General features: G+C 43.8%; 1 protein-coding gene across 3 annotated transcripts in view; it reads right to left on the bottom strand.

Annotated features, from left to right (window-relative positions):
* LOC122563496 (sodium/potassium-transporting ATPase subunit beta-1-interacting protein 1) overlaps positions 1 to 14,904 on the bottom strand; it is a 591,744-nt gene that overhangs the window by 27,325 nt on the left and 549,515 nt on the right. For all 3 annotated transcript variants that reach the window (XM_087976711.1, XM_043717291.2, XM_043717290.2), the window contains one exon: positions 2,755 to 2,836. In XM_087976711.1, coding sequence (XP_087832837.1) covers positions 2,755 to 2,836 — 82 coding nt within the window. The remainder of the gene's footprint in view (positions 1 to 2,754; positions 2,837 to 14,904) is intronic.

Genomic DNA, 14,904 nt, shown 5'->3' with positions numbered 1-14,904 from the left:
GAAGGATTCAATAAGTATTCAATGGTTGCAATATTTATTAATAAGTAGTAACTGTAACCAGTGGTTGGGCAGCGTGTGTCAGTCCAGGTGAACTGTGAGCCAGACTCACAGTTAATAGAGCTTGTTGTACACTGTAACAGAACACAATGATCGAATTCATAGAAGATGGGAAGCGAGGATTGTTCTTACAGTGAAACAGGATAACGGGGTGGGCAGGGTGGATTTAACTCATTTATTCAAAGTTCTGAGAGATTTTGATGGAATAGACTGGGAGATACCCCTGCTTCTACTGATGAGAGGGTTGGTAATCAGAGGAGAGAGATTTAATATAATTGGCAAAAGTCGATAGGAACAGATGAGAATTTGTTTTTAAGTGCAGCAAGTTATGATCTGGAACGTTCGAACTGAAAGGTGTCCTAGAATCCTTATGGTGCTGATAGACACCATTAGGCCCATCGAGTCTGCACTGGCCCTCTGAATAGGCTCCATGGCTGATCCACCTAGCCTGCGCATCCCTGATCACTAATCCAGAAGTCACTGGACTCTGTTATGTTTAGTACCTGAGCATCTCTCCGTTCTCTCTCCCATTGCCTGAATAACCTGCCCCCAGCAGGATTCTAGCTCCACAGGCCATCACCCCAATTGTCAGTCAAGATCCCACTCTCTGCATCCCAATTTACCTCATTAATAGAGAGTTGGGGTAGGAGTAGTACAGTGGCAGAGTGGTTAGCACTGAGTTTGATTCCACCCTCGGGCGACTGTCTGTGTGGAGTTTGCACATTGTCCCTGTGTCTCTATGGGTTTCCTCCCACAGTCCATAGGTATGCAGATTTGGTGGATTGGCTATGCTAATCCCAAGACACCGTAGTGTCTTGGGATGTGCAGGCTGGACGGTAAAATCATGGGAGATGCAGAATTGTGGGGATAGTATGTAAGTGGGATGTTCTTTGGAAGTTCAGTGTAGATTCGATGAGCCAAATGGCCTCTTTCTGCATTGTAGAAGTTCTAAGGATGAATACTTGAATTTGCAGGATGCCTTTGGAAAGAGCAGGGAATGAACTAAAGGGGAAGTTAGATAAGTACATGATGGAAAATAAGATTCGGCTGCTCAGGTCAGATGACTTAGAGAAAGGACGAGAAAATGCTGCAAAGTCTCAGCAGGTCTGGCAGCATCTGTAAGGAGAGAAAAGAGCCGATGTTTCGAGTCTAATTGACCCTTTGTCAAAGCTAAAAAAAGGGAGAAATAGGGAGGTATTTATACTAGGCTGAGAGAAGGTGAGTCACATAGCACTGGCTCCAGCCTTGGTCATTCACAGCTCCTAATCTCCCTATAATCTCTCTATGCACTGTCACTATCACCTCTTTATTGCTACCTTTACTTCTGGAGCCATGACTCACCTTTTCTCAGCCTCGTATAAATACCTCCCGATTTCTCCCTTTTGGTTTCAGATTCCAGCATCCGCAGTAATTTGCTTTTATATAGAGAAAGGAGGAAGCTGGAGATGAGCCAAAAGGCCAGAATGTACCATTTGGGGAAAATGGTCTGTTTTGGAGCTGCATGTATATCTTCATTGAGAATAGGAAGGTTTAGATGCTGTGTCACTATTTTTAATGCTCCTGCAATCTTTCTTGCAGGTTGCCTGGGGCCATTTCACTCTCTGAGATCGCACGGTGAGTTGGCCACATTGGCCATTGGCCAACCACCAACACCGCACCCCCCCCCCCCCCCCGCACCACCCCCCAACAACGCCACCACTACCCCCACCTCATGGGAGGGCCAGTCCGGTTCCCTGGAACAAATCATTGCCACCATGTGACCTACTCTGACAGCCTGGGCACTGGGTGAGGATTGATGATGGATTTTCCTCAGCACTACAGGATGCCTTCCTCATCAGATCGCCCCGGGGATATCACAGAATCAATGAATTGTTACAGCATAGAGGAGTCCATTTGGTTCATCATGCCTACACCAATTCTATCCCCTAGTGCCAATTTCCTGCCTATTCGTGATCTCCATTTCTATTCAAATAACCTTCCAATGCCCCTCTTGAATATCTCAATTGAACCTGCCTCCATCAGATTTCCATGCAGTGCATTTCAGACCCTAACTACTCGCTGGGTGAGAAAACTTCCTTCTCACATTATCTTCACTTCAATATCATTTTAAATCTATACCTTTCATTATAGCATAAACAATTTCTCCTTCTCCACTCTAACCAGCACATGATTTTGAAAACCTTGATCAAATTCCCTATCAGTCTTCTTCTTTCCAAGAGTCCCAATTTCTTCAATCAATCCTCGTCACTGAAGTTCCTCGTTCCATCCATAAATCACCCCGCACTCTCTCCAAGGAGGGGTGTGGAGGCAAGGGTGAGAGCTCGTGACATTAAGTCTGTGGATGCAGATTCTCAACACTCTGCTCAGTTTAGCCAGCAAGCAGAGGAATGACATCTCCGAACCCAGCTCTCCGCCTACGCTTGTGATTACAAGATTCAAAGCTCCACACAGCTCTCTGATCTCTGGCTTTTCCCTGAGAATGGCAATTAGCAGTTGCTAGCACACTGAAACAAGTAATAAAATCAAAGACATTAAGGATAAAGTATGGAACATTATCCCTGGACAACAATCCCTGGAATATCAAAGGAAGGTCTAAGTGCTGGAATGAAGTGCTAGGGAGGAAAGTAAGACAGCAGCTTGGATTGAATTTGTGGGGAGATGTGCAACGTTACCTTCAGCAGAGAGTGAAGTACTTACGTGTACAGAGGCTGCAACTGTAGGTGAGAGGTCTTTTGTGGGGCTTGGTAGCCATAGGAATCAAATCCTCCAATGAAATCAACTGAAAACAAAAGAGAAACAATGACTATGTTTCAGTGTGAATAATTAACTGTAATGAGCGATGCTCACCTTATTATCTTTCAGTTACATTCTATAAATTTCAATTTTTTAACTATTTCCAATTGAGGTGCAGATGCCATCTGATGCCAAAACCCCCAGCCCCAAACCAAACCCTTCTTTACCCAACATGATCTGAGCATCATGTCCTTGCTGTTGGAGCTTACTGTCCACAATCTGAAGTTATTTTGGGGCAGTGACTTAAAAGAAATTCTGGGATTTACATATCAATCAATCGAAACCTGCATCTCCATTCTAACTGATTAAAGGTTTATTAGCCACCTAGGTTTGTTCAATGCTTTTGCATCTGTTGGACAACCCTTTCATCTTTTACTACAAGTTCAGTGTCCAATGTATTCTCTCTCACTGAGGAAGGAGCAGTGTTCCAAAAGCTTGTAGTTTTAAATAAATCTGTTGGACTATGACCTGGTATCATGTGAATTTTGACTTTGCCCACAAATCAACTGTCGTCTTGTCCAACATTACAACGGTACTTTTCAAAAAGCATTTCATTTTCAAGCACTTTGAGGCATCCTGAATCCATGAACGGTGCAGCATAAATGCAAGCCCTCTCGGTGTTTTCTTCAGCACACACAGTTGTTGAAGAGAGCACTGGAAATTGCTGTCAGTTATTGTCCATTGTTGGCAGCCCTGAGAAACAGCAGCAAGCTTTCCTCTTGAACCCCAGAGTTGTAGTCTTTTGATACAACTGACTGGGCTTGCTAGGCCATTTCACAGAGCATCTATGAGTCAACTGTCTAAGTGTAGGTTTGGAGTCATATATAGGCCAGACTACACGTGCCTGAAGATACCCTTCTGTCTAAAGTTCCAAGGAGTGATGATCACCAACAATATGTCCTGGTCCACTCACACTGACACTACAGTCAAGAAAGCACAACCACTTGTCTACTTCCTCAGGAGGCTAAGGACATTCAGCATGTCCATGAAAACAGTTACCATATTTTACAGATACACTGTTGAAAGCATCCTACCCACATGGATCACAGCGTGGTATGGCAACTGCTTTTCCCAAGACCAAAAGAAACTACAGAGAGTCATAAACACAGCCCAGTCCATCACACAAACCAACCTTCCATCCATTGACTCCATCTAAACTCCTCACTGCCTTAGAAAGACAGTCAATATAATCAAAGACCCCTCCCACCTCCGGTTATAATCCCTCCCAACCTCATCCATTAAGCAGAAGATACAAAAGCTTAAAACACGCACTAACAGATTCAAGAACAGCTTCTTCCCCACTGTTATTAGACTCCTGAATGGACCTCTCAAATCTTAAATTTAATATTGATCCCACTATTGGTGCACCTCCTCTGAAGCAGTAATATTGTATTCCTGGCTCTGTTCTATTACCCTCATGCACTTTGCATGATATGATCTGCCTGTTCTGCATGTAAAACAGAACTTTGCACTGAACTAGGTACATTCAACACTAATAAATCAAATCAAATCAAACCAAGAACAAATAAAAGACGTGAACCAACCATTTGGACTTTTACAACAAACTGACAACTAATTGGTCCTTTTTCGTCACTGATGACAGCTTTTAATTTCCAGATTACTTCAACTGAGTTCAAATTCTCAAACTGCCATGATATGATTCTTTAAATAATTTGCTCAGATCTCTTTTTATTACCAATCCAGTGACCGTTAGCAGCGTCAGCATGCCAACCAATTAGCACCCTCTTCTCATACTGTATAAATTGCTGTTCCCTTCCAACCTTGGCTTTTTTCACGTTAGTCCTGATGAGTACAACACAACAAGCTTCAATTTTATGCCTTGTTTCATAAACAAATTCATTTGGCAATCTTTTGCAGTTTGTGGGATCTTATGTGCACAAAATGGCTGCTGATAATGTAATTACATAATCACACTTTAGCTATTGCTTATAAAAGGGCTTTGAAATTTTTTGACTGAAGAGATGAAAGTCCCTTCTTTACATAAATAGGGGTGAATGAAACATGGAAGTCAATGGTGGGACCCTGGGCTAAGGTTTTGATTTGATTCTCCCAAGATGAGCAACAAATACCTCCACCCCCACACTCCCCACCCCTGAACAGGAGATATCAGATCATTAGCAATGAGAACTTCCAAGGTTCAATACCTCCTGCAGCTCTTTAAAGACTAGCAGTATTGTTTGAGGAAAATGCAGCAATATTTTGGAATGTGGCACCAAATGTTCCATCAAAATGAGAGTGCATGGACAAGGCTGAATAGGAGCAATGGTGTGGATGCCAAGAAATTGTATTCTCCCCTCGGGGGAGAAATAGGAGTGATATGATCTTCAATGAATCTTGATCTTGATTAACACTGGAATGTGCAACACAACCTTGGAACCTGTCTCTTTTCTTAAAAGTATTCTACCTCTGTACAAACAAGTGATTGTGACTATACCTGATACAGAGATACTGGGCAGCATGGTGGCTCAGGAGTTGGCATTGCTTCCTGACAGTGCCAGGGACCTGGGTTCAATCCCACCCTCGGGCGACTGTCTGTGTGGAGTTTGCACATTCTCCCTGAGTTTGCGTGGGCTCCTTTCGGGTGTTCCAATTTCCTCCCACAATCCAAAGATGCGCAGGTTAGGTAGACTGGCCAAGATAAATTGCCCATAGCATCGAATGCGTGGATTAGCCACAGGAAATGCAGGGATATAGGGTTGGGGAAGGGGTGTGGTCAGTCTGGGTGGAATACTCTCCGGAGGGTTGGCATTGTCTTGTTGGGACAAACAACCTGTTTTCACATTGTAGGGATTTTATGGAACAAGATCTAAATTACAGAATTCCTGCAAGTGCAGCATTTGAGATGCCAACAACATAGGTCCTCTAATCATTTAGAATTTGGCTTTCTTGCACTCATCCCGATGGTCAGCGCAAAGTGAAACATTTTGGCATACAGTGAAAATCCATTACAATGTGGACTTTGGGTGTCGGCAAAACAAGACAGTGTTCTAGCTGGACCCAAGATTGATGATCCCAAGCGGAAGCAAAGAAACATAAAAGAGAAATGTATCATATTTAAAGATATCAATTTATTTCAATACTTAAAATATAATTTATGACTAAGGTTTTATTTAAAATATTTAGGATATATCTATAACAAAATCATACTTAAAGTTGTTCAATATCTGCAGGAATTCATTTTGTTGAGAATTTGAAGGCCTTGAGACCTTTGATTTATAAATGAGTTTGCCTTATATTAAATGTCATGATAATGGACATTCACTGCATCTCTCTTTTCAGCAACATTCAAGCAGCCTGATCTAATAGATCTTTTTACAGACTGCGCAGGTCTTACAATTTCTTTTTCAGCTTTAGCAAAGATGTCAAATATTTACCAGAATGTCATCAAGAATGACAACCTCCCAATTATTTAGAGGAGCTGATGTTCCTTGTAGCACAGAAGGTTAGACAAAACTTTGGTAGAGGTCTCCAAACTTACGATGGGTTTTTATGGAGAGGATCAGGAATTCTTTATTGCACAGGTAGCAGGGATGGTGATCAGTGTCAATGGAGTTAACATGAATAACAAAAGGTACAGTAAGTAATTGCAAAAGCTAATTGAAATAACTGCATAGAGTCCGGTATCCCATCACCAACTCACCCTTTATTGATCTGTGCACAGTACACTGACTGTAGCCCAGCCAGCTCAGAGTCAGTCCCCTAAGCTGAGGAGATTTGAAATCCCGACACATATTTTTTATTCCCTTTTTAAGAAGGCCCTTACCAAGTTTTGAGAAGATTTGTAGCTGAGTTTGAGGTTCTGGATATAGGTTTGCTCGCTGAGTTGGAAGGTTCATTTCCAGACGTTTAGTCACCCTACTAGGTCACATCTTCAGTGGGCCTCCGGGCAAAGCACTGCTGACAATTCCTGCTTTCTATTTATATGTTTGGGTTTCTTTGAGTTGTGATATCATCTTCTGTGGTGATGCCATTTCCTGGCCTTTTTCTCAGGGGGTGTTAGATGGGTCTAATTCGGTACCAACCCAACAGACTAAAACAGCAGCTAATTAACTTGAAAGACCCTATATAGACAACAAGCAAAACCAATGTCATTTACAAAACACTGTTCAAGAACTGTAACAAACACTACATTGGACAAACAGGCAGAAAACTAGCCACCAGGATAGATGAACATCAACTAGCCACAAAACAACATGACCCTCTCTCACTAGTATCCTTACATACAGAAGAGCAAGGACATCATTTCAACTGGGACAATACATCCACCCTAGGACAAGCCAAACAGAGACACGCACAAGAATTCCTAGAAGCATGGCATTCCAACCGGAACTCTATCAACAAACACATTGAGTTAGACCCCATCTAAATCCCCCTGAAAAAAACAGCAGGAAATAACATCACCACAGGAGATGACATCACGAACACAAAGAAACCCAAACATACAAATAGAAAGCAGGAATTATCAGCACTGCTTCACCTGGAGGCCCACTGAAGATGTTATCTAGTAGGGTGATGAAATGCCTGGAAATGAACCTTCCAGCTCAGCGAACAAAGCTACATCCAGGGCCCATACCTCATATACAAACATATATATCTTTTATAAACCCCCACACTACTGCCAAATAGTGGCAGTGTGTATTAATCCCCTGTTTATATATTTTTTTCTTATTTTCTTTTACATTTTATTATTTTCTTTTTACATTTTCTTATTTTCTTTTTACATTTTATTTTTTTTTGTTTTTTTTTCTTTTCTTTTTTTTTCTCCTCTGTTAATTTTTTTTTAATCCCCTGTTTATATTGGTCAGCCAGGGCTTTCCTGATTAGCTGAGGTTAACAACCCTAATCAGGGATCGCATAGTCAAAGAGATCCACCTGGTTCCAATCACCACACTAATAGAATGTTGTCATTTATCTTGAGGGAAATGGAATACAAAAGTAGGGACATTATGCTTCAATTAGGCCATAATTTGAGACCACATCTAGAGTACTACACAGAGTACAGGATCTCCTTGTTTGTGGAAGGATGGAAATGCATTGGAGGCAGTTCAGAGATGGTTTGCTCAACTGATACCTGAAATGAGGAAAGGGTGGATGGCTTGTATGGCTGAGGTTTCAAAGAGTAAGCAGTAACTTGATTGCAGGTGCTGGCAGGTGGGACTAGATTGGGTTGGGATATCTGGTCGGCATGGACAGGTTGGACCGAAGGGTCTGTTTCTATGCTGTACATCTCTATGACTCTCTGACTCTATAACAGATCCTGCAGGATGTTGACAGACTGGATATGAAAAATATGTTTCCTCTTATGCGTGAACACAGAAGTAGGTGTTGCTGTTTAAAAATCATCCATTCAAAACAGAGATGTGGCAAATGTTTTTCTCTCAGAGGATCTTCAGCTCTATGGAGCAAGTTGAGGATTGCAGATGCTAGAGATCAGAGTCAAAGAGTGTGGTGCTGGAAAAGAACGGCCAGTCAGGCAGCATCCAAGGAGTAGGACAGTCAACACTTCAAGCATAAACTCTTCATCAGGAAAGAGCTCCCGTGCTTCTGGAATTCTCGGCTAGCTCATTTGGCTGGATGGCTGGTTTGCGATGCAGAGTGATGCAAGCAATGTGGGATCAATTCCTGCACCGATTCAGATTACCAAGGAGGGCTGTCCTTCTCAATCCAACCCCTCAGATTAAACCACCACCAGTCACCTCTCGAATGAGGGAGTAAAACTATGATATCTTCACTTTCCCGAAAGGATGCTGGAAGCAGAGTCCTTTAATATTTTAAAAGCAGAGATTTTTGTGAAGCAAAAGGGTGGAAGGTTATCAGGGGCAGGAATGTGGATTTGAAATTAGAATTAGGTTAGCCATGACCATGTAAAATGACAGTGAAGGTTGGAGGGGTCGAATTGTTCACTCCTAGTTCCAAATTTGTCCGTACAGGGAGAAATGAGGAGGAATATTTTTTACACTCTGTATTGTCACATAATGGAATGCACTTGCCTGCAAGGCTGGTCAGGATAAAGCAGGAACAGGATACTGATTGTGGATGATCGGCCATGATCGTAATGAATGGTGATGCTGGCTTGAAGGGCCGAATGGCCTACTCCTGCACCTATTGTCTATTAAACATATTGAATACTAATCTTCACAAGGAAATTGGATATAAATTTGAAGGAGGCATGTTAGCAGGTTTCTGGGGGAAAAACAGTAGAGTGTGGCTAATTGGAAAGGAGCCAGAACAGGCATGATGGCTGAATGGATTAGAGTGGTGCTGGAAAAGCACAGCAGGTCAGGCAGCATCCGAAGAGCAGGAAAATCGATGTTTCGGGCAAAAGCCCTTCATCAGGAATACAGGCAGAGTGCCTGAAGGGTGGAGAGATAAATGAGAGGAGGGTGGGGGTGGGGAGAAAGTAGCTTAGAGTACAATAGGTGAGTGGGAATCGGGATGGAGATGATAGGTCGGGGAGGAGGGTGGGAGAAGGTAGCAAAGAGTACAATGGGTGAATGGGGGAGGGGATGAAGGTGATAGGTCAGAGAGGAGGGTGGAGTGGATAGGCGGAAAGGGAGATAGGCAGGTAGGACAAGTCATGGGGACAGTGCTGAGCTGGAAGGTTGGAGCTGGGTTGAGGTGGGGGAAGGGGAAATGAGGAAACTGGTGAAGTCCACATTGATGCCCTGGGGTTGAAGTATTCCGAGGCGGAAGATGAGGTGTACTTCCTCCAGGCATCAGGTGGTGAGGGAGTAGCAGTGAAGAAGGTCCAGGACCTCCATGTCCTCGGCAGAGTGGGAGGGGGAGTTGAAATGTTGGGCCACAGGGCGGTGTGGTTGATTGGTGCGGGTGTCCCAGAGATGTTCCCGAAAGTGTTCTGTTAGGAGATGTCTAGTCTCCCCAATGTCGAGGAGACCGCATCGGGAGCAACGGATACAATAAATGATATTGGTGGATGTGCAGGTAAAACTTTGATGGATGTGGAAGGCTCCTTTAGGGCCTTGGATAGAGGTGAGGGAGGAGGTATGGGCGCAGGTTTTGCAATTCCTGTGGTGGCAGAGGAAGTTGCCAGGATGGGAGGGTGGGTTGTTGGGGGGCGTGGATCTGACCAGGTAGTCACAGAGGGAACGGTCTTTGCGGAAGGTGGAATGGGGTGGGGAGGGAAATATATCCCTGGTGGTGGGGTCCGTTTGGAGGTGGCGGAAATGTCGGCGGATGATTTGGGTTATGCGAAGGTTGGTAGGATGGAAGGTGAGCACCAGGGAGATTCTGTCCTTGTTACGGTTGGAGAGGTGGGGTCTGAGGGCAGAGGGGCGGGATGTGAATGAGATGCATTGGAGGGCATCTTTAACCACGCGGGAAGGGAAATTGCGGTCTCTAAAGAAGGAGGCCATCTGGTGTGATCTGTGGTGGAACTGATCCTCCTGGGAGCAGATACGGCAGAGGCGGAGGAATTGTGAATACGGGATAACATTTTTGCAGGAGATCGGGTGGGAAGAGGTGTAATCCAGGTAGCTGTGGGAGTTGGTAAGTTTGTAAAAAATGTCAGTGTCAAGTTGGTCATCATTAATGGAGAGGTCCAGGAAGGGGAGGGAGGTGTCAGATGGTCCAGGTAAATTTAAGGTCAGGGTGGAATGTGTTGGTGAAGTTGATGAATTGCTCAACCTCCTCATGGGAGCACGAGGTGGCGCCAATGCAGTCATCAATGTAGCGGAGGAAGAGGTGGGGAGTGGTGCCGGTGTAATTACAGAAGATCAACTGTTCTACGTAGTCATCAAAGAGACAGGCTTAGCTGGGGCCCATATGGGTTCCCATGGCTACCCCTTTGGTCTGGAGGAAGTGGGAGGATTCGATGGAGAAATTGTTAAGGGTGATGAATGGCCCACCTTTTGTGCTTTCTGACTTTTCGTTCTGTTAATTAAAAAAAGACCTTGCATATTTTTGTTGGAGTTCCAAACCTTGAGTACTCGATATGTTTTGGCTTTATTGTATATTTTTAAAATATTTTGGCTTCCCAGCTGCGTGAAGTGCATGCACCATGTGGTGTTCGGCTCACAGTTTCCACACATTCAGTTTGTCTGCATGCCAGAGAGTCTCATGGCTGCTTAATCAGCACGAGTGTCTGGAGAAGAGAACTGGGTGTAAGTGCTGCCAGGATCTTGTCACATTCAGGGTCGCTGACAGTGAATCATTTGGATACTTTACAATTCCTATCTATTTCATTCAGGAACTATCCAACCAGTGCAAAGTGCCTGGGGTGTTGACTCTCAGTGGGAGTCAGACAGGGCTTTGTAAATTGGCACTGGCTGTTTTTCTCTGGTCTGATTGACACTATCGTCTTGTTGGTCTGCACTCTGTTCTCCTGAGTTGCTCATCTTCCCGAGAGGTTTGTGTTGCAACTTGCATTTACATAGCACCCTTGCCATAAAACATCTTAACGCATTTCATAATAATGTTACAAGACACGCTTGATCCTGAAACACAAAGGAAGATTTTAATCCCCCACCCCTCCCAGTTTCTTTTGTTTTACTGTTACATGGAATGTGTTCTCACCATTAGTAAAGCAGGCATTTTTTGCTGATCCCTAACTAGTCTTGAAATGAGCTCAGGCTATTTCAGAGGGCAGCTATTACCCCCCCCTCCCCCAACCACATCCACCTATCACCTTCCCAGCTACCTTCCTCCCAGCCCCAGCCCCACCCTCCTATTGATCTCTCAACCCCCTTCTCCCCCTACATTCCTGATGAAGGGCATATGCCTGACTGGAGTCACATGTCGGTCAGACCAGGGAAAGGCATCAGACTTCCTTCTCCACAGAGCATTCGTGGATCTTGTTACGGCAATCGTTGATAGCTTCGTGGTTACCATGGCTGAGATTAGCTTTGAATGTATACTAGTGCTAAGAGGATAGATTACTCTATGAGCCAAAGGTAATGCTCTGGAGCTCAGGTTGTGGACGTGATGGGAGGGATCTGCTGATAATTAAGCCCCACTACTCCATCAATGCCAACAGCAGTATAAATGTGTTGATTTAATCACCGAAATTGTTCATCATTTATTTCTTTTTTGCACTACTAACTAGAGTAAAAGAAACTTCAACCAGGGTTCTTTAATGGACTTTAAATAATTTGTTTATTATAAACAGAACTTACTTTAAGATCAAATGGCAAACACCAGTTAACACCTGAGTCATAGTATGGAATTGGAACTATGTCCCTTTAATTCCAAACACTGTCACATTCACACAACGGAAAAAAAGAGATCATGTTTTTTAAAGAAAAAGCAGAAGGGAAAATCACCCGCAAAGTCAGAGGTCTGAAACTAAAGGATGGAAGGTGATTACCTCTCATGGTCCACCAGGTTTGCTGCTGATAGCCTACACCCTCCCCACTGACATATCACTATAACCCCCACCCACATCCACCTATCACCTTCCCAGCTACCTTCCTCCCAGCCCCACCCCCCACCCTCCTACTGATCTCTCAGCCCCCTTCTCCCTCCACATTCCTGATGAAGGGCTTATGCCTGAAAACGTTGACTCTCCTGCTCCTCGGATGCTGCCTGACCTGCTGGGCTATTCCAGTGGCAACTACAGACTGAGAAGGTGTTCAGCTCTGATTGCAATTAACGTGGATCTGAGTGTCAGGAAAGTGGTCCGAAATACTGGTATTTTGGAAACGTTATCATCTTCCCAGAAACCTCTGCTGAGAATAGGCTTCGGAGATGCCTTCCTTACCGGTACATAGGTGTATTAGACAGAAAAGCAAATCCAGAAAGGGTTTCCAGACAACAGTGAACATAGAAGACCCAGAGTTTTTACAAAACCAGATTTGGCAGTAACTAAGGGCCATAAATGTTATCTTCTTAATACCTTTGCTTACCTTTTTCCCAAGGTCACGTGATTGTTCTCCCGTAAATGGCAGGTGGTTTATAGCATATGTTAAATTTGATTAAATTACATAGCAAACCCTTTTTAATTCAGAAAACGTACAAACAGTTCCATATTTTTCACTTCAATCACACAGTCCTTAAATATAAATATACATTCCAAACGTATGGCAAGCAAAAGACACTCACTTCATCCAGAGCTAGAGTAACATTTGAACTGGCAATGCTTTTTGGGTCTGCAATGCGTCCTGGCACATTATCTCATTGAACATGGAACAGGACCCAGGGAAGTACAGTGATAGTTTTCAGAGTTCGGATGTCTTCCTGGAGAATATTATCTTGAAGTAGACACAGTGGGAGATCAGCTCAGCAGCTGCCATCCAGGCCAGCCTGACATACAAGGTAGAAGAGTTGGAAAAGAAGGGAGTAATCAAGAAAGTGACAACTCCGACAGAAATGGATTAGCTACATGTTATCAGTGAACCAACCTGGAAAGCTGAGAGTATGTATCAATCCAGCAGAGGCATTGAATCCACCCAACAAGCAGCTTGCTCAAATCAAGTGAACAGCCCCATTAAATGTAACTCTCTGGGTTTTGCAGGAAGTAATGATGAGGTTGTCACTGGCCGGGCTAGCATTTAATGCCATTCCTCATAGCCCAGAGTGCAGTTAAGAGTGAATTACATTGCTGTGGGACTGAAGCCACGTGCAGGCCAGACCAGGTAAGGATAACAGAGTTCCTTCACTAAAGGACAGTAGTGAACCATTGGGGATTTTTCCAACAATCAACAATGGATTCACAGTCACCACCTGCCATGGTGGGATTTGAACCTGGGTCCCCAGAGTATTTTCTTGTTCCTTGTATTAACAGTCCAGCCATAATACCACAAGGCTGTCATCCATCTGCAACCCCCCTACCCTGACACCTGCTGCTGTTAGAGCATGTTAGAGATGAACTGACATCCCAACATGGAATATTGTACAAAGGAAATAGAGTCATTACTCCTAAAGATTTGATGGAGAAGGTGAATCGATGTGTATCCATGCAAGCCACTCAAGTGAGTCAAATCTGAGGAAGGCAAGAGATGAGGTCTCCTAGCCAAACATGAGCAACATCAAGGACATCAGCTAGTGCAGAACCTGTGATGAGTACCTAGGTGAGCAAGTGAGAGAGCTGCTGACAACGTCCCAGATAGACCATGGATGAAGCTGGGAACTGACCTTCTCAAACCCACAGGAACTGTTTATCTTGTTATGATAGACAATTATTTCTGACTTCTGAGAGTTGACCTCAATGGTTAATGCTGAGATTACTAAATGGCTAAAAGCACACTTCAGCCATTCTGCCATTTCCTACATTGTCATGAGAGACAATGGCCCTCAGTTTGTCTGTGAGAAATACAGCCATTTCATAAAAGATTCACCGCGCAACATCTCAACACTATCCCCAGGCAACAGGAAGGCTGGGTCAGCAATATCAATTGCCAAGTAATTCATAAAGAAATTGAGCAAATCCCACACAGATGTATACAAGGCAATCCTCAAGTGGAGAAACATGTCTACTGAAGTCATGGAGAGTAGCCCAGTACAGAGTCTAATGGCTTGGTGCACCCTCTCTACTTTTCCAACTGAAGTCAGGAAGTTGTAACAGGCATGGTTAACAAAATCAAGGCGAAACAGCAGAAAGTCAAATTTCACTTGCACAAGACTGCCAAACCATTGACAGAGTTGAGTATTGAAGCACCAGCCAGGGTACAAACATTCAACACTCCCAAGAGCCGTCAGTCCAAGTAAGAACTTTGGGACCTACTTAGAGTGGTTGTCACCTTGACTATAAAGAGCAGAAATTGATTTGTATCGGTTTATGGGAAGCAAGCGTCACTGGCTAGACCAGGGTTTATTGCCTATCCCTGATTTTCCAGGAGGAAGTCACAAGCCAACCACATTGCTATGGGTCTGGAGTCACATGTAGGCCAGACCAGGTAAGAATGGCAGATGTTCACCCTAAGAGATATTAGTGAACGAGATACGTTTAAAAAGAATTGGTCACCATTGGCATAGCTTTTCATTCTGGATTTTGATTGAATTCAAATTTAATCAACTGTCAATGGTGGGATTCAAACCCATCTTCCCAGAGCAATAACATAGGGCTCTGGAATACAAGCC

Source organism: Chiloscyllium plagiosum, unplaced genomic scaffold (genome assembly GCF_037043375.1).
Source record: "Chiloscyllium plagiosum isolate Xiang-an unplaced genomic scaffold, Cpla_swu_hap1 HiC_scaffold_30, whole genome shotgun sequence".
Taxonomy (NCBI): domain Eukaryota; kingdom Metazoa; phylum Chordata; class Chondrichthyes; order Orectolobiformes; family Hemiscylliidae; genus Chiloscyllium; species Chiloscyllium plagiosum.
This window is presented reverse-complemented; position numbering and strand designations above follow the sequence as displayed.